General features: G+C 41.6%; 1 protein-coding gene and 1 long non-coding RNA gene across 3 annotated transcripts; one reads left to right on the forward strand and one right to left on the reverse strand.

Moving 5' to 3' along the window:
- The first annotated feature begins 27 nt into the window (after window positions 1–27).
- On the forward strand, window positions 28–24,809 carry slc16a13 (solute carrier family 16 member 13). Of its 2 annotated transcripts, XR_015495508.1 has the most exons (7): window positions 28–161; window positions 10,847–11,088; window positions 14,513–14,656; window positions 14,744–15,000; window positions 16,882–17,407; window positions 20,737–23,711; window positions 23,844–24,809. XR_015495508.1 is itself a non-coding variant. In XM_087260870.1 (6 exons), the coding sequence occupies exons 2-6, from the start codon at window positions 10,854–10,856 to the stop codon at window positions 21,081–21,083; spliced, it is 1,509 nt and encodes a 502-aa protein (XP_087116996.1). In that variant the 5' UTR covers window positions 28–161; window positions 10,847–10,853; the 3' UTR covers window positions 21,084–24,809. The 2 variants fall into 2 exon arrangements, 1 of the variants encoding a protein (XP_087116996.1); XM_087260870.1 differs by having other exon boundaries at window positions 20,737–24,809.
- LOC147843095 (uncharacterized) lies at window positions 12,631–15,565 on the reverse strand. Its single transcript, XR_015495523.1, has 2 exons — window positions 15,363–15,565; window positions 12,631–15,148 (listed from the first exon to the last, which is right to left on the reverse strand). It is a non-coding gene; the product is annotated as an uncharacterized LOC147843095 (long non-coding RNA).
- Window positions 24,810–25,013: the final 204 nt, after the last annotated feature.

The raw sequence follows: 25,013 nt of genomic DNA on the forward strand, positions 1-25,013 counted from the left end.
TAAACCAGCACGTGCGCGAGAAACAGCGGCTCCTGTCAAGAGGAGCAGGTGAAGGAAGTCACCATCGGAAATGCGCTGCTTATCGATACATTCAAACATAAGCTTTTTACTTGATTTAACTGAGTTATGACCGGACAGGAAAAGGGGTGATCGGATTATGGGTAAGTAACGACCGATCTGTTATGGACACGATAACCCAAAGCTTCGCGTTTTCAGACTCATTGTATACATCAGACTAATGTTATTCTATGTTTAAAATTGTATTTAATAGCAGCTAATGATTGTACATTATTTGTCATTCAAGAAGCAACATGGTTAGGCTAATATATTGTTTTCTCTAAAAATGTTCGGTGTTTCATTAACATCTAACGTTACTGTCAGTTGTTCATGATTAGGAATGTAAACATACAGTAATATTTATAGTAATTGTAAACAAACTGTAATATGTAACATATTCGGTGTGCAAAATCAACGTGTTGATGGTTATTAATCATAATTATATCGTTTAACTGTTTTCTTACCGTTTGCTAACATCAAACGCTAGATGATAACGACGGTTGTTCTACGTCATTTAACAACAAATCTCATGAATATTAATGAGCTTTGGCGGTTCGGTTAATGTTTCAGTATTTACAATTTATTAATTCACTTTTAACGTGTGATTAGATTATTGTTTATTGTTGTTGTTATTTTTATTATTAACATGTTTTACATTACCTTATTATGTTTTACAAGTATTGTAAATTCGTAAATCTAGAATGTGTACCAGTAAAAAAAGTTTTAAAACTAACATTTTATGGCATGCGACTACATACAATGTTTTAAAATTATATAAAATAAAATGTATTTAGATTTCCTTATCTTTTCATTTGTCTTTTACTCATGGTAAATGTTCATTAATACAAATGAACACATGACAGTGTTTCCTAAGTTTTTTCACACCTGCAAAACTTATATAAAGTTAAAGTTATATAATGAGGTGTTGCACATGAAACATTACCTGTAAGGCACAGAGATATACATGTATAGGGCAAAAAGTACTTGTATAATGCGGTTCTTTAAGTAAATTCGCAAAATTATTGCGGGTATTAAAACAAATAACCTCAAATAAGAGTGAATTTGGCAATATTAGTCAAATGTAATCATTACAATTATACAGGTTTTTTTAGTTTTAGTGCAAATGTCCAGGTTTTGTAGTTTGATAAAGACTAAAATACTGTGTGCATTAAAATCATTTATTGGTTTGGGATATACTGTATGTTCAGTCTGGCAGAATGTGCTTTTTTAACTTTTATGACAGTTATAAACTATTTCATGCACTGAAAATGTCTTAAGTACAGTGGCTGAGAGAGCTTAACATGCTGCCGTTTAAGAAAACACGCTGCATTTTCTCACAACATAAACATTTAATGAAAAAGATCACCTACAACTTCACTGAGCAAGTCACATCACAGCGGCGTCGGTCACGTTTTTGGGTCCCCTTGAAACATTTCCATTGTTTTCTGCTCTTTTTGTGTTGTGAGTAGATGCAGTGCGTTTTATTAATCTGTTTGCATTGTGGGAAAATGCAGTTCATTTTTTGGACCCATTTGTGTATGGGTTGTGAGGATTTGCAGCACGTATGCTGTCAAACAGATGGAGATCTTTTCTTAATTTACCGGTGTTTTTTGTAATTGCACGTGTTATTTCCTAAATTGCAGCACGTTAAGCTCTCTCGACCACCATAAATAATGCATTATAGGTCTGCCTTTCTATTTAAATCAGAGATGCCCAAACTAGGGCCCGCGTGTTGGCCCATGGTAATGTTTTATTTGGCCTACAGTCCAATCAGAGAAGAGAGTAGGGCGAATGCCTTTAACTGAGATTGTCATTTCTAATACAACATAAGCTTTTTTGTTTGTTTGTTTTATTGCTGAGCTACAAAAAGCAAACTAAAGTTAAATGTTGTAAATGAATCAGATTTTCAAAAATGCTGTCCATCTATGGACAGAGAACAATGCTGAAGACATCAGCGAGACATTAAATCAAGGCAAAAACAGGTGCAGCTTGACTCATGTAATCGGTGTTAAACTCCATTGTTTTAAATGGGATTGTTTTGGTTTTGTTATAAATTTCTATAAAAAATACTGCAATAGTTAATATAAAGCAGTACTTTCTCGTTATTTTTAAAATATTATTAAGAACGTTCGAGGTTACAGAAGTAACCCTTCGTTCCCCGAGGAGGGGAACGGAAGTGCCATGAATGGGAGGATTCGGATCAGAAGCCGCTTATCTGGAGAGTATTGAACGGGCCAATGAATGAAATTAATTGGCAGCGTAAGCTTGCGCAGGTGTGCGACATCTGCAATTATCTCAGCATATAAGCACACCTGAAGCCAGCAGACGCCATCCTTTTAAGCTGAAGAGACTTTCAAACAGCTAAGGGACAGTCATTATGGCGACGGAATATGGCACTTCCGTTCCCCTCCTCGGGGAACGAAGGGTTACTTCTGTAACCTCGAACGTTCCCCTTCGGTTGGGGAACTTCAGTGCCATGAATGGGAGAATATGGAAAGCGCCATAATGACTGCACCTTACCAACACCCCCGATGAGGAGATAGTCAAGCAAGCGTGACGCACCCACATCATGGGGGGCGCGGTCCTCCAACGTGTCCCTGGCCCTAATTTATCCTACTTCAACAGAAGTTTTACGGATTTAGATATATTTTTTGGGAAGTCGTGAGCATCTAGATAATTCTAGGAAATACGACAGTACGTTGGGAAGCGTGCAATCCCGATAGGGAGGACGCTGCGGAGGCCATCCGTTACCCAAGGGGGGGATAGATGGCAGAATTTACCTATGGACTAGCCCTAAAAAGGGGGAGTACGCATAGCAAAAGAGTGGTTAGCGGAGAGGGAAGACACGGGTCCGCCCAGGGGGGGGACTTAACCGTGGCGGAATAAGCATATGGGATCGCCTAGTGGGGATCACGCATAGCAGGCACCTATACCCAAAACGCGGGCTGACCAGCGGGCAGACCTACAACGTAGTGGGCCAGCAAGTGACTCCTCCGCTGAGTCAGTGCTGGGGGCCACGGAGGAATCTGCAGGGCTCACCTGACGGGGAACTTTACTGACAGATAAAAAAGGCGCACGTACCTCCGTGTTTAGGGAGAATGGCGCCGCAAGCGTGTTTCAACACCCTACCGAGTTGTCTCCTCAATCACCAAAGGGTTACCTAATACCCTTGAGGAAACCGGCTCCACTCGCAGATTGTAAATGTGTTGGGTGTCGCCCAGCCCGCAGCTCTACAGATGTCTGTTAGAGAGGCGCCGCGTGCACGCGCCCAAGAGGATGCAACGCTCCGAGTGGAGTGTGCACGTACTCCCGGGGGACACGGCTGACCTCGACTCGAATAAGCGAGTGAAATGGCATCCACAATCCAGTGGGATAATCTTTGTTTCGATACGGCACTTCCCTGCTGCCGACCGCCATAACAGACAAAGAGCTGCTCAGATGATCTAAAATTCTGAGTACGGTCCACATAATGCGCAGAGCGCAAACTGGACAAAGTAAAGAAAGGGCTGGGTCTGCCTCCTCCGGGGGCAGCGCTTGCAGGTTCACTACCTGATCTCTAAAGGGGGTGGTAGGAACCTTGGGCACATAACCGGGGCGGGGTCTCAGGATAACGTGAGAGTAATCCGGCCCGAATTCCAGGCACGAGTCACTGACCGAAAATGCCTCCAGGTCCCCGACCCTCTTGATGGAGGCCAACGCAACCAGCAGAGCTGTCTTCAGGGACAGAAATCTTAGAGATACTGATTCGAGTGGCTCAAAGGGATCGGATCGCAGACTCGTGAGAACGAGGGCGAGATCCCAAGAGGGCATGAGAGGGGGGCGAGATGGATTAATTCGCCTAGCACCCCTAAGGAACTGGATGACCAGGTTATGCTTTCCCACGGTGCCGCCAGCTACCGCGCTATGATAAGCGGAGATGGCGGCCACGTAAACCTTGAGAGTGGAGGGCGACAGCCTGCTGTCCAACTTCTCTTGAAGGAAAGAGAGCACAACACTAATCTGGCAATTTCGGGGGTCTTCTCTGCGAGAGACGCACCATTCAGTGAATAGACTCCACTTCAGGGCGTAGGCGCGCCTCGTGGAGGGGGCTCTAGCCTGAGTGATGGTATTAACCACCGCAGTCGGTAGGTTACCTAAGTCTTCCTCGCGTCTAGGGACCACACGTGGAGGTTCCAAAGATCGGGGCGAGGGTGCCAGATGGTGCCCTGTCCCTGAGAGAGTAGGTCCTCTCTCAAAGGGATCCGCCAGGGGAGGGCCGTCGCGAGGAGTGAGAGCTCTGATATCCAGGTCCGGTTGGGCCAAAGGGGCGCAACTAGCAGAACCTGTTCCTCGTCCTCCCTGACCTTGCACAGAAACTGCGCGAGCAGGCTCACTGGGGGAAACGCATACTTGCGCATGCCCCGAGGCCAGCTGTGGGCCAGTGCATCCGTGCCGAGAGAGCCCTCGGTCAGGGAAAAAAACAACTGGCAGTGAGCGTTCTCGGGGGAAGCAAACAGATCGATCTGGGCCTCCCCGAATCGCGCCCATATCAGCTGAACAGACTCGGGGTGGAGTCTCCATTCTCCAGGGCGTAACAGCTGTCGTGAGAGCGCATCGGCTGCACGATTGAGCGTGCCTGGGACGTGAATGGCGCGCAGCGATTTCAGCCGCGGGTGACTCCAGAGGAGCAGACGGCGGGCGAGCTGAGACATGCGGCGAGAGCGCATACCCCCCATGCGGTTGATATACGCCGCCGCCGCCGTACTGTCCGTCCTGACCAGCACGTGTTGCCGCTCCAGCACCGGTAAAAAGCGGTGGAGAGCGAGGAACACTGCCAACAGCTCTAGGCGATTGATATGCCAATGCAGCTGGGCACCCTTCCAGAGGCCCGCAGCCGCATGCCCGCGACACACGGCCCCCCAACCCGTGTTGGAAGTGTCTGTTGAAACAACAACATGGCTGGACGCCTGTCCTAGAGGCACACCGGCCTGTAGGAACGAGGGGTCGTTCCAAGGGCTGAGGGCGCGGCGACACAGCGCAGTAACCGAGACCCGGTGTGTGCCCGCGTGCCATGCGCGTCTGGGGACCCGATCGTGAAGCCAGTGCTGAAGTGGTCTCATATGGAGCAACCCGAGCGGCGTGACGGCGGCTGCGGATGCCATATGCCCCAGGAGCCTCTGAAAGAACTTAAGTGGGACCACTAGTTTGCTGTCGAGCTCCCTCAGACAGTTCAGCAACAGGCGAGCGCGTTCCTCGGAGAGGTGCGCTACCATGGTGATCGAGTCCAGCTCCATCCCGAGAAAAGAAATCCTCTGCACGGGGGCGAGTTTGCTCTTTTCTCGGTTGACCTGAAGCCCCAGTAGGCGGAGATGCCGAAGCACCTCGTCCCTGTGCATAATCAATTGCTCCCGCGAGTGGGCTAAAATCAGCCAGTCGTCGAGATAACCGAGTATGCGAATGCCCGCGAGCCGAAGGGGCGCTAGGGCACCCTCCGCGAGTTTGGTGAAGACCCGCGGAGACAGAGAGAGCCCGAAGGGGAGGACCTTGTACTGCCACGCTCGACCCTCGAACGCAAACCGCAGAAATTGGCGGTGGCGTGGAAGAATGGAGACATGGAAATACGCGTCCTTCAGGTCTATGGCTGCAAACCAATCCCGAGGACGAACGCATTGGAGAATGCGCCTCTGCGTGAGCATTCTGAACGGCAGCTTGTGCAGACAGCGGTTCAAAACGCGCAGATCTAGGATTGGCCGTGACCCACCGCTCTTTTTGGGTACGATGAAGTATGGGCTGTAAAACCCACTCTCCATCTCGGCTGGAGGAACCGGCTCGATTGCACCCTTCGCCAGGAGGGCAGCAATCTCCTCTCGCAAGACAGGGGCGGACAGGGGGTTGACCCTGGAGAAATACACGCCCGTAAACTTGGGGGGCCGTTTCGCGAACTGAATCGCGTAACCGAGTCTGATTGTGCGTATGAGCCACCGCGAGGGGCTGGCCCGCGCTAACCAGGCAGGCAGAGCCCTCGCTAATGGAGTCATCGCTACAATCGCTGACGTACCAGCGGTGGGGCAGCGCGGAGTGGGTGTGCTGATCCGGGAAGCACGAGGGTCCCGCGGAAGAGCTGGAGGAGAGCGATTCGCTCTGGCTCCGCACCCTGACTCCGGAGAGGGGGCTGGAGGGCTGAGGGAAGGGAGACCGTCCCCCCAGCGCTCGTGAGCCACTGGCGAAGCACGTAGAGTCTGCGAGCCGGAAGGCAGCGCGTCCCGGACTGGCAGAACTCGTGCAGTCACATCCGGGGAAGGGAAAAAGTGCTCTTTTACTGATGTTTTGGTGGCACTGAAAAGTACCGTTGTTATCGGGGCCCCGCCCTCCAGCGGGGAAAGAGCAAGTTTCCTCTTCTCCGGATGGCCTGTCTCAGGGACGCTTCGCGGTCCGTTTACCGGACTTAACGGCGCCCTGGGCAGGAGGGGCTGCCTGCTTTCGAGGTGAACGCCGCGCCCGCTTGGCCGGAGGCGCAGGCGGGGGCGGGGCAGCACTCGTTGGCGGGCGCCCTCGGCGAGGAACAGCGGAGGTGGATGGCTCGGCGGGCGGAGCGGGCTTACGGCCACGCCGATAGATGACATTGCCCATCGCATCCGACTGCTCTTTCACCGCCTTGAATTCCTGGGTGAATTCACCGACGGTGTCGCCGAACAGGCCAGCCTGGGATATGGGCGAGTCAAGAAAGCGAACTTTGTCAACGTCGCGCATATCGGCCAGGTTTAGCCAGAGGTGGCGTTCCTGAACCACAAGTGTGGACATCGTCCTCCCCAGCGCACACGCGGCGGACTTAGTAGTCCGAAGAGCATAGTCGGTCGCGGTGCGCAGCTCATGTAATAAGCTTGGGTTGGACCCGCCCTCGTGCAGCTCGGCCAGCGCCTGCGCTTGGTAGCGCTGGTAGGTGGCCATCGCGTGCAAAGCAGAAGCAGCCTGGCCCGCAGCCTTATAAGCTCTGGCTCCGAGGGAGGCAGACAACCTACAGGCTTTGGACGGGAGGCGGGGCAAACCCCGCCACGTAGAGGCGCCGCGCGGACAAAGATTGACCGCGATAGCGCGCTCCACTGACGGGATCGCCTCATACCCCCTGGCAGCTCCGCCGTCAAGGGCGGTGAGGGCGGAGGCACTCGCAGCACGGGCAGAGAAAGGTGCCCTCCAGGACTGCGTGAGCCTACTGTGCACTTCCGGGAAGAAGGGGACGAGAGGCTTCGAAGGCTTCGCCTTCTGGTCCTCTACGTAGCACCCATCTAGTCGGTCCGGCCGCGGAGCTGAGGGATAAACCATCTCCAACCCCACGGCCGAAGCAGCCCGGGAAAGCACGGCTAACATGTCCGCTTCAGGATCCGATTTGACAGCGCTCACCTGCCCGGAGGGGGCGAGCGGGTCCGGATCTTCGTCGGACAGTGAAAGCCCACCCTCCGATGCCGCGGAGGACATCTGATCTCCGGTGTCAGCGAGTGTGAGAGCTACCATCTGGTTAAACGGATCACTCTCACCACCCGAAGCTTGGATGGAGCGCCGTGAGGAGCGAGAGGTCCGCGAGCCCGTGGGCGGCGGATTATCTCCCGCTGAAACCCTCAGATCTGCCCGAGCGCCCGCTGCTTTTTTAGAACAGGAGGCAACTGGGGTGGCTCGCTCTCTTGCGAAAGTTAGCCGCGATCTTAGCTGTGCAACGGTCATGGCATCGCAATGACGACATGAACCGCCCGCGAGCACCGCATTAACATGCTGGACCCCCAAACATGCAATGCAGTGATCGTGTCCATCATCCGGAGACAGGAAACCCCCGCATCCAGAAACGCACAGTCGGAGCGCCATCCTGAAAAGGACGTGCTGCACGACTGTGTTGCTCTTTTAGGAAAGTTGCAACTATACGCACCGCTCTGGAGGACCGGACCCAAAGAACCGCAGGCAAGGGAGTAACCCAGCTCGACCGTCTGCCACCGCGAAGACCCACTCTGGACCGGGAGACACACTCGTTCGCTCTGAAGTGCTGATCAGCAAGAGGAACCCTCATCGACTCACTCAGAAAGGATCTGAAGCGAAAAGGATGGCGTCTGTTGGCTTCAGGTGTGCTTATATGCTGAGATAATTGCAGATGTCGCACACCTGCGCAAGCTTACGCTGCCAATTAATTTCATTCATTGGCCCGTTCAATACTCTCCAGATAAGCGGCTTCTGATCCGAATCCTCCCATTCATGGCACTGAAGTTCCCCAACCGAAGGGGAACTTGTAGCAATTTATATGTAATACAGTTTGATATATTTACCCTCAGTCCACAGCCCTGAATTAAGTTTAGTTTACGGCCCTTCATAAGAAAAAGTTTGGGCACCCCTGGTTTAAATGACAGTCACTGCATTTAGGTCATTCTGATTTTAACGACTTGATTACAATTGGATCAGACTCAGGTTTCAAGCTGTTAGCAATAGAAATTCAAGCTCCTCTTCATGATCAGGTCATATTCAGTGTTAACTTTACAGCTTAATTAAGACTTTATTAAAAAAGCATTATGTCTAGGTGTGTTTATATGTGCTAGAGAGGACAACTGACAAGGATTTGAAGTCACAACTGATGGATTTTTTATTGGGAAGTGCTCTCAGTGCTGCCGTCAACCAAACTCTATCTAAAGAACAGTTACAGTGCAGATGTATACATTTTATAAGGCAGTGCTAAAAGGTGGTGACAAAGCACAGGGTGGCACCATTAATTATTTATGTAATCTTTAATTATTTATATTTTGATAGTAGTTCAAAGGGTCTTGCAGGACTCTGAAGTTTCACCTGCTCAGATCTAATCAAGCGATCTGTGGCCCTCATACATGTGCATTATCATTAAGAAACATCTACTCATAGGAATTTATGCTGACTACTTCTGAAGGTGAAAGTGGCACCAATAAAACATTAAAGACAAAAGATGATAATCACAGTGACCTGGCTCTTTTGAATGGTGAAACAGGCCAGGCAGAAACCAGAACATCACATGATCAACTTAACTGTGCTTATAAAAAAACAGTAACTTAAGTAAAAAAAAAATTCAGCGTGTAGGTGTTTTATGTCTTAAGTAAGCCGACACAGAGTCTGCACGTGCAGAAATCTGCAGTTTTTAGGCCATTTTGAGTCTCTTTATTTACTTGTGTAAATGTGTGTGTAAATGTATATTTATTCAGTTTTTATATTCACTGTAAAAAAAATGCTGGGTTCCACACAATCGATTTGTTTGGGACAACATGAAGGAATTAAGTTAACGTATTGAACATAAAAACAGTTAAGTTGTCCCAAAAAAAAAATTTAATTTCAGTAATATTCTTGAGTAAATTCTGCGTGATTAATCAAAAAGTAATCGAAATCATCATTCTGAATCTATTCAAAATTTTCCAGGTCAATTTTTTATTATTTCCCTACTGAATCACGTTACCCTCGCTCAAAAAAATACAATTGCTGCTTGTTCAAACTACTTATTTAAAATGAGCTAAAATAACACAATTCTTGAGTGTTTGTTCAGACAACTTAATTGTTTTATGTTCTATCAACTTAAATTTGCAAAAACTAAAAAGTTATCTTAATTCCTTCATGTTGTGTGGAACCCAGCATTTTTTACAGTGCTGCTGAACTGAAAACTGTTCATGTTATGGGTCTTGGCCGCAGAACTCATAGGAAGATTAAAAGTGACTGAATCATCAGGAAAAACAAATTCCATACGCATTCATGTAATACGAGCATGCAAATCTCTTTGCCCGCATACCAATTTCCTCTGTTCATGCACAAAACTTGTTGTTAAAACTTATCGGCGCTGATAAGAACAAATGATTTTGCTTCAGTTGTTCAATGTGGATGTTCAATAAATAATCATTTATAGTAGTTAGTGTGTGTTTACTTCAATTAACTTAAAAGCAAGTAATGCACCCTTCATTCAAAATCTCTCGTGATATGTAAATATATATACTAAAATAATCATTCATTAATCGTAATCAGGTTAAAATGTTTTGCTTTGAGGCCAGTTCAGTTAGTAAAGTAATATTTTCTGTCTTCTAGTAGAAATATATTATATAACAGACTTAATTTGTTTACCAAACAAGCGGATCTAATTAGATTTGCCATGTAAACCTTAGGTAAAAGTTAAAAAGTGATTATTTTATATTTCATGTTTTAAGTTTTTTCTAACTATATTTCCAAAGTCATTCTGGATAAATCTGCAGATTTATTTAATTTTAACAAAATTCTGCTCAGAAATGGCAAAAAATGTCTGCAGATACTGTCTGGCTCATAAGTGAGTTAAAAGAAGGCATTATGCTAATCTTCATAGGGTAAGAACTTACTAGCATAACTATCTGCATCTGTATTATTAATGTGCATTGTCACTGTCAAATAAACCTGAAAATGAAAAAAAAATCAAACAATGTGTGCCAGAACAAACCATCTTTGGATTTATCAAAGAAAACATAATAATGAAAACACAGAAAAGAAAAGAGTGTTTTCTTTACTTGTGCCCATATGTTTAAAATTCAGAAAAATGACATAGCCTGAATATTTTGATAATGGAGTCATGTTGTTTTAAATTTGCTTTGCTTTTGGTACATTGCATTGATCATTATGGAAATTAGCTTCTTCATCTGTGTTCTGTAATTTGTGCAATATCAAAACAATCTTGCATAGCTTTTTAATGTTTTGTTTTTACTTCTACTTATCTGCAGCTTATAGTCACAATTAGACGTTTTAGTAAAGCCCTGTTAAGTAGATCTGCTCATTTGTCTTGTCCTAATTTGTGTCTCTTCAGTGCAGTGATGGAGAAGCCCCAGAAGACAGAGGAAGAGCAGCCGCCTTGCCCACAGGGGGCAGCACCTGATGGTGGTTGGGGATGGGTGGTGGTGGGGGCTCTTTTCGTGATTTCTGCCCTGGTGTTCGGGCTCATCCGCAGTCTGGGCGTCTTTTTTGTGGAGTTTGTGCAGTACTTTGATGAGAGTGCACAGGCCGTGTCCTGGATAACATCCATCGGGCTGGCCATGCAACAGCTAATGAGTAAGTTGATATGCAGATTTAATCTGTGTATGTCTAAATTAAAGTGACCCGCTATGCTTTTTTCAATATTACAGTAGTTTTCATGCTGTGTGTAATGTAGCTGCTTGTGATTATTAAAAGCAATAAATGACAAAGAAAGTGATTGTCATATGAAAGAAAAAAAAGGATCCTCAACTGCTGAAATGAGTCATCTGTAATTGCAGTTTCGCTTTCTTGATTGGTCTAGATCTGCAACATATTTGCATAATGTCAGCCTGTGATCTTTATTGTCTGTCTGTGAATGGCGTCTGCTTTAACTGTCAAACATTTTTGTTGGTTTCTCTTGTTAAGAGGAAGCATTTCAAGTTAAAGCAGTATGTGTTTATTCTAGTGCAACTTTCACAAAAAATTGCAAACAATTGGTAACTAGTATGGATATATTTAGCTAATGTTTTCAAGAGTAATCTTAACAAAACATTAGTTTTTTTTGCAAGTACATACTATGCACTTATCAGGCATTACATAAGCTGAGTAATAACTACACTGTAAAAAATCTATCCGCATTTTGTAATTCATGTTTTTATTTACTTCCTTTAATCATTGCTTTTGAATTGCATTATGGGACCTTGATCTTTCTTTCAACAACTTTTTACCTTAAAAAGTAGAAAAAAATGTGACTTTTATTCATTCATTCATTCATTTTCTCGTCGGCTTAGTCCCTTTATTAATCCGGGGTTGCCACAGCAGAATAAACTGCCAACTTGTCTAGCAAGTTTTTACGCAGCGGATGCCCTTCCAGCCGCAACCCATCTCTGGGAAATGGACTTTTATGAACTTTTTTTGTTAGTTTTAAGAGATTGTTTGAGTTGGTGTCAGATTTTATGATACAAAACCTGGTAATAAACTGCCAGTGCATTTTCTGTTATTTTACAGACTTATTTCTCTCTATTTAATTTCTTATACCTTAAATTACTTCAAAGTACTAAAATGACAATAAAAGTCACTGAAGTAAACTAAGTTGAATTTTCAATATCAAAAGTCAACAGAACAGAGATCAATATCCCGTAATGCAATTCATAAATGTAATCACAAAATACGGAAACTGTTAATTAACAGATATATTATACAATGCAAGTAAAATCCCTTAACACTGGAACTAGGATGGCTTTATCAGTCATTCATATGACAGGGTGTCTGCGGGGTCTTAAATATCTTAAATTTCAAAAACTAAATTTTAGGCTTAAAAAGTCTCCAATTGGTTGAAGTTTTGTGTTGTAGGTCCTAAATTATTTTAAACAAATCTTAATTCTCCTATGTCCATATGAACTTACCCAATCGGACACCCATCCGATCACCAACAATACATCTCAATAAATGTTGTTTTTTAAAAGTTTGAAAAACCTAAAGTTATGTTTCTGTTATAAGAAAGTTACTGTATGTTAGGCTAATAAGGCAAGCACATGGGAAAAGTAGTAGATGCTGAAGTGTATGAGGTCAATTTGACCGTTATGGCCATTCAGGACTGGAAAACTCTGAAATATACAGAGATTTAGGAAGTCAGGGTACTATTATTTTATTGGTTTATTTAAAAACTTATTATATTAAAACCTTTAAAAATGGTCAAAATGACGACACGCCTGGGTAGTTCTAGTGTTAACCTCTATCACAAACCAATGTAGTTACAGTCAAGACCAAAATTATTCATACTCCTGGCAGAATGTAAATCAAAGCTAAGAAATATTTTATCCACAATCATGCCTTCTATACATCGTCTTATCATCTTTTGGGAGAAGCCTGTGTCATTTCCAGTCAAAAAAACAACAAACTTGCTGGTTGAATAAAAGAAACTTTAAAGAGCCTCTATTTTGCATTAAAAAGGTCATATTTTGGTTTTAGGGGTCTCCAACAACATGCTGACATGCGTGCAAGGTCAAAAAACTCTTTCATTGTCTTATAATATGCATTTAATTTTTTACCTAATTATCCCAGCGACTCCCATATGAATCGTTCACCAATTCATTTGTTCCCAAACCATTCCTTAGCACGAAGCTAATCTGCAGTGATTGGACCGATGACTCTGTCTATTGTGATTGGTCGATTGGGTTCAGCGCACGGCAGAGAGAAATGCCCACCACGGTTATGCGGTAGCACAGAGTATGTGAGAGCCGAATGCAGGAATGCAATAAAGTAATGCAGTTAAACACCAGCATGTTACTCTACTTTTAATCATAACCCCAAGTGATAACAATGACACACATTCAATATTAATGTACACAGTGGCAAAAGTTGAACTGTTTTGAAAATTGACAGCTTTACGCGTGAGGAATAGCTGATGGTGGCCATAGCAAAGACAAACAGCAGAGGGTCACCAGTTCAGAATCGCACTTAAAATCTGTAAAAAAAAAAAAAGAAGCATGCGTCATGTTTTTAACATAGTTTTGGACACAATATGTGACCAGGCCCATACAAATTTAACCTGAGAATATAGTACAAGCACTGATCTTTAATCGATACGTCATCACAAGCCACCCCCAAGCGATTATAACACACAATTAAACACATATTTTGCAAACTACACAAAACGAGACATCAATTTTCATGACATTTACATGTTATAATCCAGATTAAGAAGAAACTGGTCCATTTGAACTGTAACAGTTACTGACAAAGTCCCTGTCTAAGTCTGACAAAGTCCCATAGTCTCTTTTGCTCCTTCAATAGCAAACGGCCGACGAATCCCACATTGCTTCAGTTATTCTATCAATCGTCAGAAAAATGACAGAAACAAACAGCACTAGGTTGGCTATACTGTGGTATTGTTGTGAAAATGAACTTTAACCCTTAAATCCCATCTGTCAGTGATCGTCATCTTCGCGTCATGATCAGTTCTGTGATCCCCTGTGCCTCTGCTACTATCTGAAGTGAAAGCGTGTTCACATTGTACCGTAACTGGAACTACATATTTGGTGATGTACCGCATCGACATCGATGAGATCAAACAAAAGATCCGAACCCAACTTGATTCTTTTATTCGACTATTTCGTTAAAGAATCAATATATTTAAACAAGGTGCACTTTTAGATTTAAACCTCAGCTGGAAGTTTTCATTCACTCAGAGCTGTGTTACACACTGCACGGAAGGTCATTTTCAAAAAACCATAATAGAGGATCTCTAAGTCAGAATTTGGAAGCGGTAAAAATAATTTTGGGCTTTGCAGTATATAACTTTTGGTTTACATACCGTAAAATAAGTGCTAACCTAAACTTTTGTGATTGTGATATTCTAATGGCTTAAATCGATGGATGCATGCAAACTTATTATTAGGGACCCATAAAATAAAAAGAGAAGCACTTAAAGCATATCGGGACACTTTAACAAACACAACCTACAGTAGTAAAGAACCAGACTTTGGCTTAATTACTGTAAATATGTCTCTGCATGCAGGTCCAATAGGCGCAGCTGCTAGTAATGTGTATGGAACCCGTCCTGTTGTTATGATAGGAGGATTTCTTTCAGGCCTGGGATTCATTCTGGCTTCACAGGCAACATCGCTTTTACATCTTTACCTGACCATGGGACTAATTTCAGGTAAATGCTCATGTAAGAGTGGCTTTTATTTGTTATTAACCAGTTTCAGGATACTGAGTGGGAATCATTTCTTTCTGTTTGTCTTAGGTTTAGGCTGGGCGCTGGTCTTCACCCCTACTATGGCATCAGTCATGCAGTATTTCACCAAGCGGAGATCTCTAGCCATGGGCCTGGGCTTCACAGGCGTTGGTCTTGCCTCCTTTGCCTTCTCTCCTCTTTTTCAGTATTTAGTCGAAGCATACGCCTGGCGCGGGGCCTTGCTCATCCTTGGAGGCCTCAGCTTCAACATGGTTGCTTGCGGAGCGCTCATTCGGCCTCTGGGGACTCCAAAAGTGGCCGTGAAGGTATGTTTTGATGAACTGTTTAAAGGTTTGGGGTTAGTTACAATTTTTAAAAAAGGAAATAATGATTTTATTTATATGGTGTGCATTGCACAGATCAAAAGTGATCAGTTTAAACATGTTACAATAGTTTTCTGTTCATCAAAGAGTTCTGAAAAAAAAACAGCAAGCATATCAAAATTACTTCTCAAGTATAGTGAGATTGTGAAGACTGGAGTAAATACATTACATGAATAAATAGCTTTTTAAAGTGTTTTAAAAATTGATAAAAGATGAAATATAACTGCCGCCTCACAGCAAGAACCATGCTGGTTCAAATCTCGGCTAGGCAAGTTGCCATTTCTTTGTGGAGTTTGCATGTTCACCTGGTTTTGGCGTGTGTTTCCTCTGGGTGCTCCGGTTTCCCCCACAGCCCAATGACATGTGCTATAGGGCAATTGGATGAACTAAATTGGCTGTAGTCTATGGGTGTGTGAACGAGAGAATGTGTATGGGTATTTTCCAGTACTGGTTTACGGCTGGAAAGGCATCCACTGCATAAAACATGCTGGAATAGTTGGCTATTAGGCTGAAGGAAAATGAATGATTGAAATAAAATTAAAGATAAAATAGCATAAAGTTATTTTAAAATATTGCAGTATTTCATATTGCATTGCATCAACACTTGACAGAGAGTGTGTCTGGACCTTTTATTTGCTCATTGTAATTTTTGATAATGAGGGAATAACACACCTGGCCATGGAACTGCTTAGAAGCCAATTGTCCAATTACTTTTTGACCCTTAACAAGTGGGAGGCACATATGTAAACTATTGTAATTCCTACAGCCTTCACCTGATTTGGATGCAAATATCCTCAAATTAAAGCTGACAGTGTGCAGTTAAAGCACATCTTATATGTTTTATTTCAAATCTATTGTGTTGGTGTATAGAGCCATACATGTTAGAATTGTGTCCATTTACCAATATTTATGGACCTAATATTTATTCTTCCAGAGAAAGTCTTATTTGTTTTATTTCAGCTAAAAGTAAAAAAAATGTAAACATTATTTTAAGGACAAAATTATTAGCCCCTTTTAAGTTATATATTTTTTTCGATAGTCTACAGAACAAACCATCGTTTTACAATAACTTGCCTAATTACTCTGAACTGCCTAAACACAATTGGCTACTGTCTGAGCTGGAGTATTTGCATAAATACTATTTAATTAATATTTTAATCCAACATGCAGACTTAAGTTTTTACTTAAATAATAATTCATCTTAAGTTTAATTATAGATAACTATTACAATTTTGCATAATTAAAATTAAATAAAAAATATGTTAGAATTATTTACATTTACAGTCAAAATGAATAGCCCTCATGCGATTTAAATATATATATATTTTTTATTGTATTTTTTTCAAATATATACCAAGTGAGATTTAACAGGGCAATGGTTTTTTCACAGTATTTCCTGTAATATTTGTTCTGTTAAAAGTCTTATTTGTTTTATTTCGGCCAGAGTAAAATACATTTTAAGGTCAATATTATTAGCCCCTTAAGGCATTATTTTTTTCCAGATTGTCTACAGAACAAACCATCGTTATACAATGACTTGTCTAGTTTCCCTAACTTGCCTAATTAACCTAGTTACACCTTAAGGCTAAATATTAGTATCTTAAAAAATATCTAGTAAAATATTATTTACTGTCATCATGGCAAAGATAAAATAAATCAGTTATTAAAAAGGAGTTATTAAAACTATTATGTTTAGAAATGCATTGGAAAACAACTTATTTCTGTTAAACAGAAATTGGGGAAAAATATAAAAGTAGGCTAATAATTCTGACTTCAATAATGAATAACAATGTCTAATAATAATCATTTATGTTATCTTTTCAGACTGAAAACTCGACCAAACTCAACAAATGCTCATTTCTGCTCTCCCGAATCTACGAGTGCTTCGAGCTCTCTCTGTTGACACACCGGGGCTTCGTCACGTACGCCGTGGCCATCACCTTCTTCAATGCTGGCTACTTCATCCCCTACGTTCACCTGGTTGCCCACAGTCGCCACATTGGTTTCACCGAGTACCAGGCAGCCTTTGTGATCTCTATAACTGGAGTGGCAGACATCGTGGGTCGCGTGGCTTCCGGCTGGGCCTCAGATCTGGGCAAGATACGTTTGCTCCACATGCTGGTGGTGTGGACCGGGCTACTGGGCCTATCTCTGATGCTCATTCCTGTGGCTGTGGTTTACGCTGGACTGCTGCTTGTCAGTATAGTTTACGGATTCTGCGCTGGAGCGATGGCACCGTTGGCCTTTGCTGTGGTGCCGGAGATTGTAGGAATCGAGCGGGTGCTGGGAGCTCTTGGCCTCTTGCAGCTTATAGAGAGTGCTGGAGGACTGTTGGGGGCACCATTGTCTGGTAGGTACTTCTTGGGGGATATGATGTTACAAATGGTTTTAGGGGCTTTCACACTGGGCACGTTTTATTGTTAGTTTGATGCACAAACGGATATTACACTGCAAACTTGATATGTTTAGATTACTTGAAACATTTTTTATTAAAACTTTTGAGTCAACGAAGTAGTTTTCACTTGAATTTTGAAGATTTTTGGGTTTCCCAGTGTTAGGTTGCGGCTGGAAGGGCTCAGAGTGAACTGAATGGATTTTGTTTTCGTCTTAAAGCCCTGATTTTATCTGAAAAAAATTTATATAGTGCTCATTATAATCGATGTATCTGTGCTTTTTTTTATTTTGTAAAAATCATGATAGTTTATCAAATGCCATAACCTTCACTTCCCCTCGAATTTTTCTTCACTTCTGGTCACATGGAATGCTATTTGGGAGGGACTATCAGGCAGGACATGTCTTTTTTTTCTGCCTCGCTTTAGTCCATTCATCAATAATCCTCCATTTTGTTGGTAACACCAATCTTCCAATGATCCAAGTGGTTTCCAAATTACAAAGTTATGCTCCACCCTTCACTTTTTACCTTTTTGAACAGTTTCAGTTGGATGTAAGTTACGATATGAGGGTATAAAAGGGCAATCTTAACTTCCATTTAACCTCCAACATATCACAACATTCCCCAAAATTACAGACTTATTTACGTCTCCCTATCTTAATCATACGCAAACACGCACAATAACGCTTCATTTCAAGATCTGTTTTCCCTAAGGTAAGGACACACCAGGCTAGTCAGGCTAGTTTGTTTGTTGTATTCCACATGTCAGTTCTCATCAGGCTCGTGTCAGATTGTGTTTGTCTAATTGATAAAATGCTTGGGAGCTGGAATTGATTGTCATTGAATGTGAGCACCCATCTTTTGGACGAGATGTTAAACTTTGGTTATTAAAAATCCCATAGCACTTCTTGTAAAGAGCAGGGGCCCCGGTATCCTGGCCAAATTCCCTCAATCAGCCCTTACTAATCATGGCCTCCCAGTCATCCACATCTCCTGAATTGCTCTATCACCTATCCACCAATAGTTGGTGTGTGGTGAGCGCACTGGAGCCATTGTTCTGTGGCTGCCATCGTTTCATCACACTGGTGATGGTGTGGAGAGACCCCCCTCATGATTGTGAAGTGCTTTGGGCATATGGCCATATACAGTAAATGCGCTATATAAAAACATTACTTTACATTACATCACACTCCTATTGGCTGTTTAGCTATGAATCAAAGAGCAAGAACACAAACTAAACTGACAAAACTAAGCAAACAATATAAGTCAGAAGGGACACAAAGAAGCCGAATTTCGTTTTGTCTGATTTCTTAAATTTAAATAAACTGTAAGTCAGATTTTCAGACATATTTGCACAAGCAAATCCCTCTGCAGTGAGCCAGAAGTACTGTGAAAATGGTATGTAAATGCTGCTTTGTTTATGGCTTATATGTGTGCAGCACTAGTTCTGGTTTCCTCTGTGGATTGACAGTACAGATACTGCCCCCTGCATGTGTGGAAAGCTTCATTCTCTGTATGTTCTTTATGGCGCAGAAAATACAGTATGTTTTCAAGTTATCTGTGTAGTAGTGATGGGAATTTAGGTTTATTTTACTGACTCAGACCTTTGATTGTCATTCATCAAGATGAAATAATCTGTTTTTGAACTCATTTTATTCAATTAAAATGTTGAGTTTCTTCCAAACACATCTACAGCTAGCCTAAACTCGAAAAAAGAACTAAGCTTCTCCTCCACCTGCAGAAATGTGCACATGCGTGAATGGATCACTGACTGAGAGTGATAGTTCTTGAGTAATTTAAAAGATTCAGTCAAAATGAACAAATCAATCCAGAAGGACCCATCACTACTGTTTAGTGTGTTCAAGCACAGCTTTTTGGTTTAGACAGGACCAGACACAGCTGATGCGAGGAGGCAACTTATTCAGTTTTTGCCACTGCTAGTTCGTTGATGGAGGTTTGGTGTGTCCTAGCACAAAGCATTCTGGGAACTAGAAATCCTCTCTGCTCAGTCAGTTTAAGTTCATTGTAAAAATCATAATCTTTTACCTAATGCCATAACCTTCGCTACCCCCCTGACATCTTCTTCCCTTCTGGTCAAATGGAATGCCTTTTTGGAGGGGCTGCTAGGGTAGGTCTTGTTTCTGGCTGGTTTTAGTCCATTAGTCCATCCGATTGGATAATTGGAATATTAAATTAAGGTCATCTTTATGTCTATAGCACTTTTACAATGCAGATTGTGTCAAAGCAGCTTTACATTAAAGTTCTAGTAAATTAAAACTGTCAGTCCAGTTTTCAGAGTTGAAATTCAGTTTAGTTCAGTTAAGTGTGGTTTAATTTTCACAATGAAGTGCAAATCCCTCAATGTGCAGCTCCACAAGTCCCAGGATAGGGCTATGCCTTTTAATTAAAAAGTAATTGAAATTGACATTCAGAACATATAATCTAGAACAGGGATGGGCAAACTTGATCCTCGAGGGCCGGTGTCCCTGCAGAGTTTTGTTCCAACACTAGTCAAACACACCTGAACAAACTAATCAGTGTCTTCAAGATAACTTGAACTCTATAGGGAGGTCTGTTTGAATAGGGTTGGAGCTAAACTATGCAGGACACTGGCCCTCCTGGATCAAGTTTGCCCACACCTGATCTAGAAACTAATGTTTCCAGGACGATTTTTTCAATTACTTTCCCTATGTGTCATTATGATCCCGCTCTGTTAAGGGCTGTGGCTGATTTCTACATCTGCGGCCACTTTGCCACATCTGATCTCTGGCCAATTAGGACGATGTACTCATTCTTGAGCCTCTTTGCATTACATTGACGATGACTGGAAGCTGCGCCAGAGATACCCTTAGACAGCATATAAAACTTTTCAGTGCAAAACAAAATATATGAAATAAAATAAAAATAATCATAATCAAGTTAAAATGTTTAATAGATTTTAGGACAAATCATCCAGCCCCTCCCAGTATATGAGGAATTCAATTTCTCAATATTCCTCCATTTTGTATGTAACACACCCATCTTCCAATTATCCAATCAGTTTCCAAAGGACAAATTTATGCCCCACCCTTCATTTCTTTTACCTTATTGGACAGTTTCAATCAAATGTAAGCTACCATATGGGAAAAAATTGCAAGCTTAACTTCCGAGCATCTTGCACCAATCATTTTTGAGTTCTAAGTTCATATAACTTTTTGAGTGCAGTTACCTCATTTTAGTTTTACAGTACACCAACGACAAATACAAAAAATCTCGTTTAAACAAGTAGTTTTTTTCTCTCATTCTAGGCTGGCTAAAGGATTCCACTGGCACATACACAGTTTCCTTTATCGCCGCTGGAAGTTTCCTCATGATAGGTATGCTAATTGCAATGACTCTTCCTTATTTTTGGTCTTGCACGGCTCCTCCAGCTCCTTCACCATCAAAGAAGAAATCTCAGGAAGGCTCTGCTGAAGACGGACTAATCGGAGAGTCTACATCCTCTAATGCTATAAATGAAACGCTGTGCTCCGTGGATCATATACCCTACTCAGATGAGGAGGTAAAGGTCTGTTTAAGCAATGATGCTACACATTCAGTGCAAGAACAAGAAGAAATACCTCAGGAAATGACGCATCGTTCTAATTTTGCATAAATATTGTGATTTTGTTAGCGGTGGCGAGCTTTATAGTCGTTTATTTGACATGATGTCAGATAGGATTTGGCATTGGAATATTAGTTGTGTTATTTTTTTTTTGCAGTTCATTTCTTAAGTACATGTTAATAAGATTTTCACAATGCCACTAAAATCTGTGAGGACAATCAAACTAAGTTTTGGAGTTTCAAAAGCAGCAGTCACTTTACGTCTATATGTTAACTTATGTCAGATCTGCTTATATTTATAATTTCTTAAGTTGACACGCAGCATGGTAAAACCATGATATGCAACAAACTTTGTGCCAAAAAAACCTAAATAAAAGGACAATATCAGCATACATCCTCATCATTCCTGTATCTTTAGTAATCTTGCTGTTCTTTTTGATTACATAACAATGCTAGTACAGAGCTAGCACAGATATCACAGTCAGATTAGTGGTCAGTGATATAAATTTTAGTATAATGAGACGCTATTATTATTATATTTAATTGTAATATATTTTCTGTTTCCATGTTAATATTTTAGTTTCAATGCAAAAAGATCCCAAAGTTAGGATTTGTACTCCTATTGTCCAAAGACTTCATTTGGCCATGTCTGTTTCGTAGTATTTGGAGGATATTGTACAGTATGGCATATATCAGACACCACCACACTGTACCGTTGCTCCACCACATTACTTTTTCTAAGAGCATGCTGGCAGAAATGCTATTTATTTATAAATGACTTCTATAATATAGTAATTAAAGATATTTTGTAAGTCATTGTGATATATCTGACCTCAAACAGGAAGCTGATGTGTACGTGTACATCTTTAGGTTTGGGTGAAATAATTTACGTTTGTGGTTTATGTTGCAGTTACTGAGGGGCTTTTTGTATTCATGACTAGTGAGGGCTGCTAGCAAGAGCTTGCTAGTCACTAAAACAAGCTTTAAATGCTTAGTCATCGTGTTTCTGAAATGTTGTCACATCAGGCTATATAGCATGAAGGCAAAATATCTTCTTTAGCCAGTAATGTTGCAAGATGCTCTTCAGGTAAAAGGGCAGGAAGGCCAGTTAATTGCTAACTCCACAATTAGAATTCTGCTCCTTATTCTGTTACTCTTTTACACAGTTTTAGCTAAACTGTGATTACTGAATAACGTGCTTTGTATTACCAACATGACATAGATGTTGTTTACTTTGCTCACTTGCTAGATTACAAACAAGCTAACTGCTCAGAGGTTATCACTTCACAAAGCTAAGGTGAAAAGCACAACTATTTCTTGTTTTGTGCTAGTTTTTGTACTCTAGTAATAGCTTGTAAAACAAGCTAAATGCTGTTAGGTACAAGGCTAATCCTGTTCTGCTCTTTGTGTAATGATTACACTTTTTTTTGTACACACACACACACACAACATGCATTGATTTAGCTGGTCTGCTCCTACATTGCATTTAGAAATAGGATGATCAAACTATGAACTTTGGGACATTGTTGCAGATGTTTTTTTTGGCTAGTGAAAACTGAGGGCTTGTTAGCAAAAACTTGCAACATTTAAAACAAGCTAACCACCTTAAACATTACATATCAGACATATTGTCACATTAAGCTAAGACAAAGGCAAAAACAACTTTGCTAGAGGTTAGTATTTGCAAGCAGTATAGCAAACTGTACATGTAAACGACAGTTAGCTAGTCTGGTGCATATGGAGAAATATGATTGATAGGCTTTGCATTACTAGCTAATATAGACTTCATTTTAACTAGGCTCTAGTCATCACATATCATATTGTCACTTGAAGCAATAGCTAAAATAAAGGCACAAGAAATTCTTAAACCTGTATGTTTAGTGCTAGAGGGTAGAAATACCAATAAAGGAAGGAATGAGGATGGGCTAAATGCTAACACCTTCAGCCCAATATTATTTCATTTCTTGCACACCACTGACCTTAACTTCAGCTCAACTGTTTTTGAGTTGTTTATCAAGAAATATGATATTTGAAAAAGGTTATGGTGTCATGGTGGCTCAATGGTTAGCTGTCACCTCACAGCAGAGTCCCGGCTGGGTCAGTTGACATTTCTGTGTGGAGTTTGCATGTTCTCCCCGTGTTCACCTGGGTTCCTCCAGGTGCTCCAGTTTTCCCCATAGTCCAAAGACTTGTGCAATAGGCAAATTGAATAAACTAGATTGGCTGTAGTGTATGTATGTGAAAGAGTATGGGTGTTTCCTATTGCTGGGTTGCAGCTGGAAGGGCATCTGCTGTGTAAAACATATGCTGGATAAGTTGGCAGTTCATTCCGGTGTGGCAACCCCCCTGATAAATAAAGGAACTAAGCCGAACGAAAGTGAATGAGTGAATGAATATAAAAGGTTATATGTGTTGCTAGCATTGACATTAATGTGTTGTTTGGCCAGTAAACCCTGAGGGCTTCACAGTAATCAAGTCAGGTATGTGTGACATTAAGCAATAGCTAAGACAAAAGGAAAATATTTACACAAACAAGCAAGTTGGCTTTAGAGGCTGCATGGTAACTGCATTCATATGAAGCTAATTTAATATTATGTCACTGTTTTGCACATAACATACATTTGATTTCAGCTGGCTTGTTGATAGTCATGAAAATGATGACTGAAAGATATACTTTTTGGTACTAAAACAAAGTAATTTAGGCCACTGAAACCACAAGAACTGTTAGCAGGAACTTGCTATGTTGAAAATAGCAGTTAGCAATATTGCTATTACTAATTAATTGCTATTTTCGACCTACGAGTTTTAACAGCTCTTGTGGTTTCACTAGAAAGCTAAATGCTAATTTCAAAAACTTATTCTGTTCTTCTCCTTGTGTTGAGCATTATTCTTTTTTCCTTTTTGTCTAAGCTGGTCTGTTCTTGCTTTTGGAGAAATGTGATGATTGAATTAATGTACTTTGTATTTACCAGCACTGTTGTATATTGGTGTCATCTTTTCAGTTGCATCATGTAATATTCCAAGCTGTGCATATTTTATAGTATTTTTGAAGAGAATATTGTGTGTTTCACTGTGATCTTCCAGCTCAAAGTCTCAGAGAGATTACTGACATACATTTTCCAGTGTCACTGATTTAAATTCATGTATAAATCATTGACCAAAGTGCTGCACACTAAAGCCTTTATGTTGCACATTAAATTATTTAAAGTGTTTACTGTGCACAAACTGGTGTAAGTTTAGTCTTGCTAATCCTCTGCTTCCCATGGGAAACCCTTCAATAGTCAATGATGTTTTAAGACGCACTCCTTATAACACCAAACACGTGAGCCTTAATCTCCATAGACCGAGTCAATGAGCTCTGCCACTGCCAGACTTTACTTTGTTTAAAGACTTGACTTTCTCATGTCTTTCTCATGACTGTTATTGCCTTCAGATGCACTGTAGTTATGCAGTTTTACAATGCAGTTTGGCCTGTAGATGTCATTTTGCCTCAGTACAGTCTATCTCCAAATAACATTTAGCAACATTTCATCATCTGACCCTTTGAACTTTATAGCTTTACGCTGTGCAGGTTGACTTTTGATCTAATTTAAAGGTTGAAAAGACCTCACTGTGCGAGCCAATCGGGTAGTTTCACCTTTTAGCACAGTACCAGCCAACATCATGTGCCTGTTACGCTTTATTTTTCCAGGAAAGCACATAACAAGACAGCTGGGTTTTATTGGAACAATGTTTTAATGTGGTCAATAAAAATGCTATGTCTGTTTTCTACACTTTATTTTTTGTCTTGTCTTTTATTTTTGAGATAGGGGGCTTTTGTATTTTCAGCTTCTTCCTCTTTAGTCTCCAATGGAATTCCTCAGAGATTAATCTGTGATGATGTCAACAATCTGAAACATTGTCAGTGTTAAAAATCTTTGTGTTACTTTTTCTCGATGTATAGAAAGTTTAAAAATTTTGTGGTTATTTGATTTATTTTCAA

This window comes from Danio rerio, chromosome 7 (assembly GCF_052040795.2).
Source record: "Danio rerio strain M-AB ecotype USA chromosome 7, GRCz13ab, whole genome shotgun sequence".
Lineage (NCBI taxonomy): Eukaryota > Metazoa > Chordata > Actinopteri > Cypriniformes > Danionidae > Danio > Danio rerio.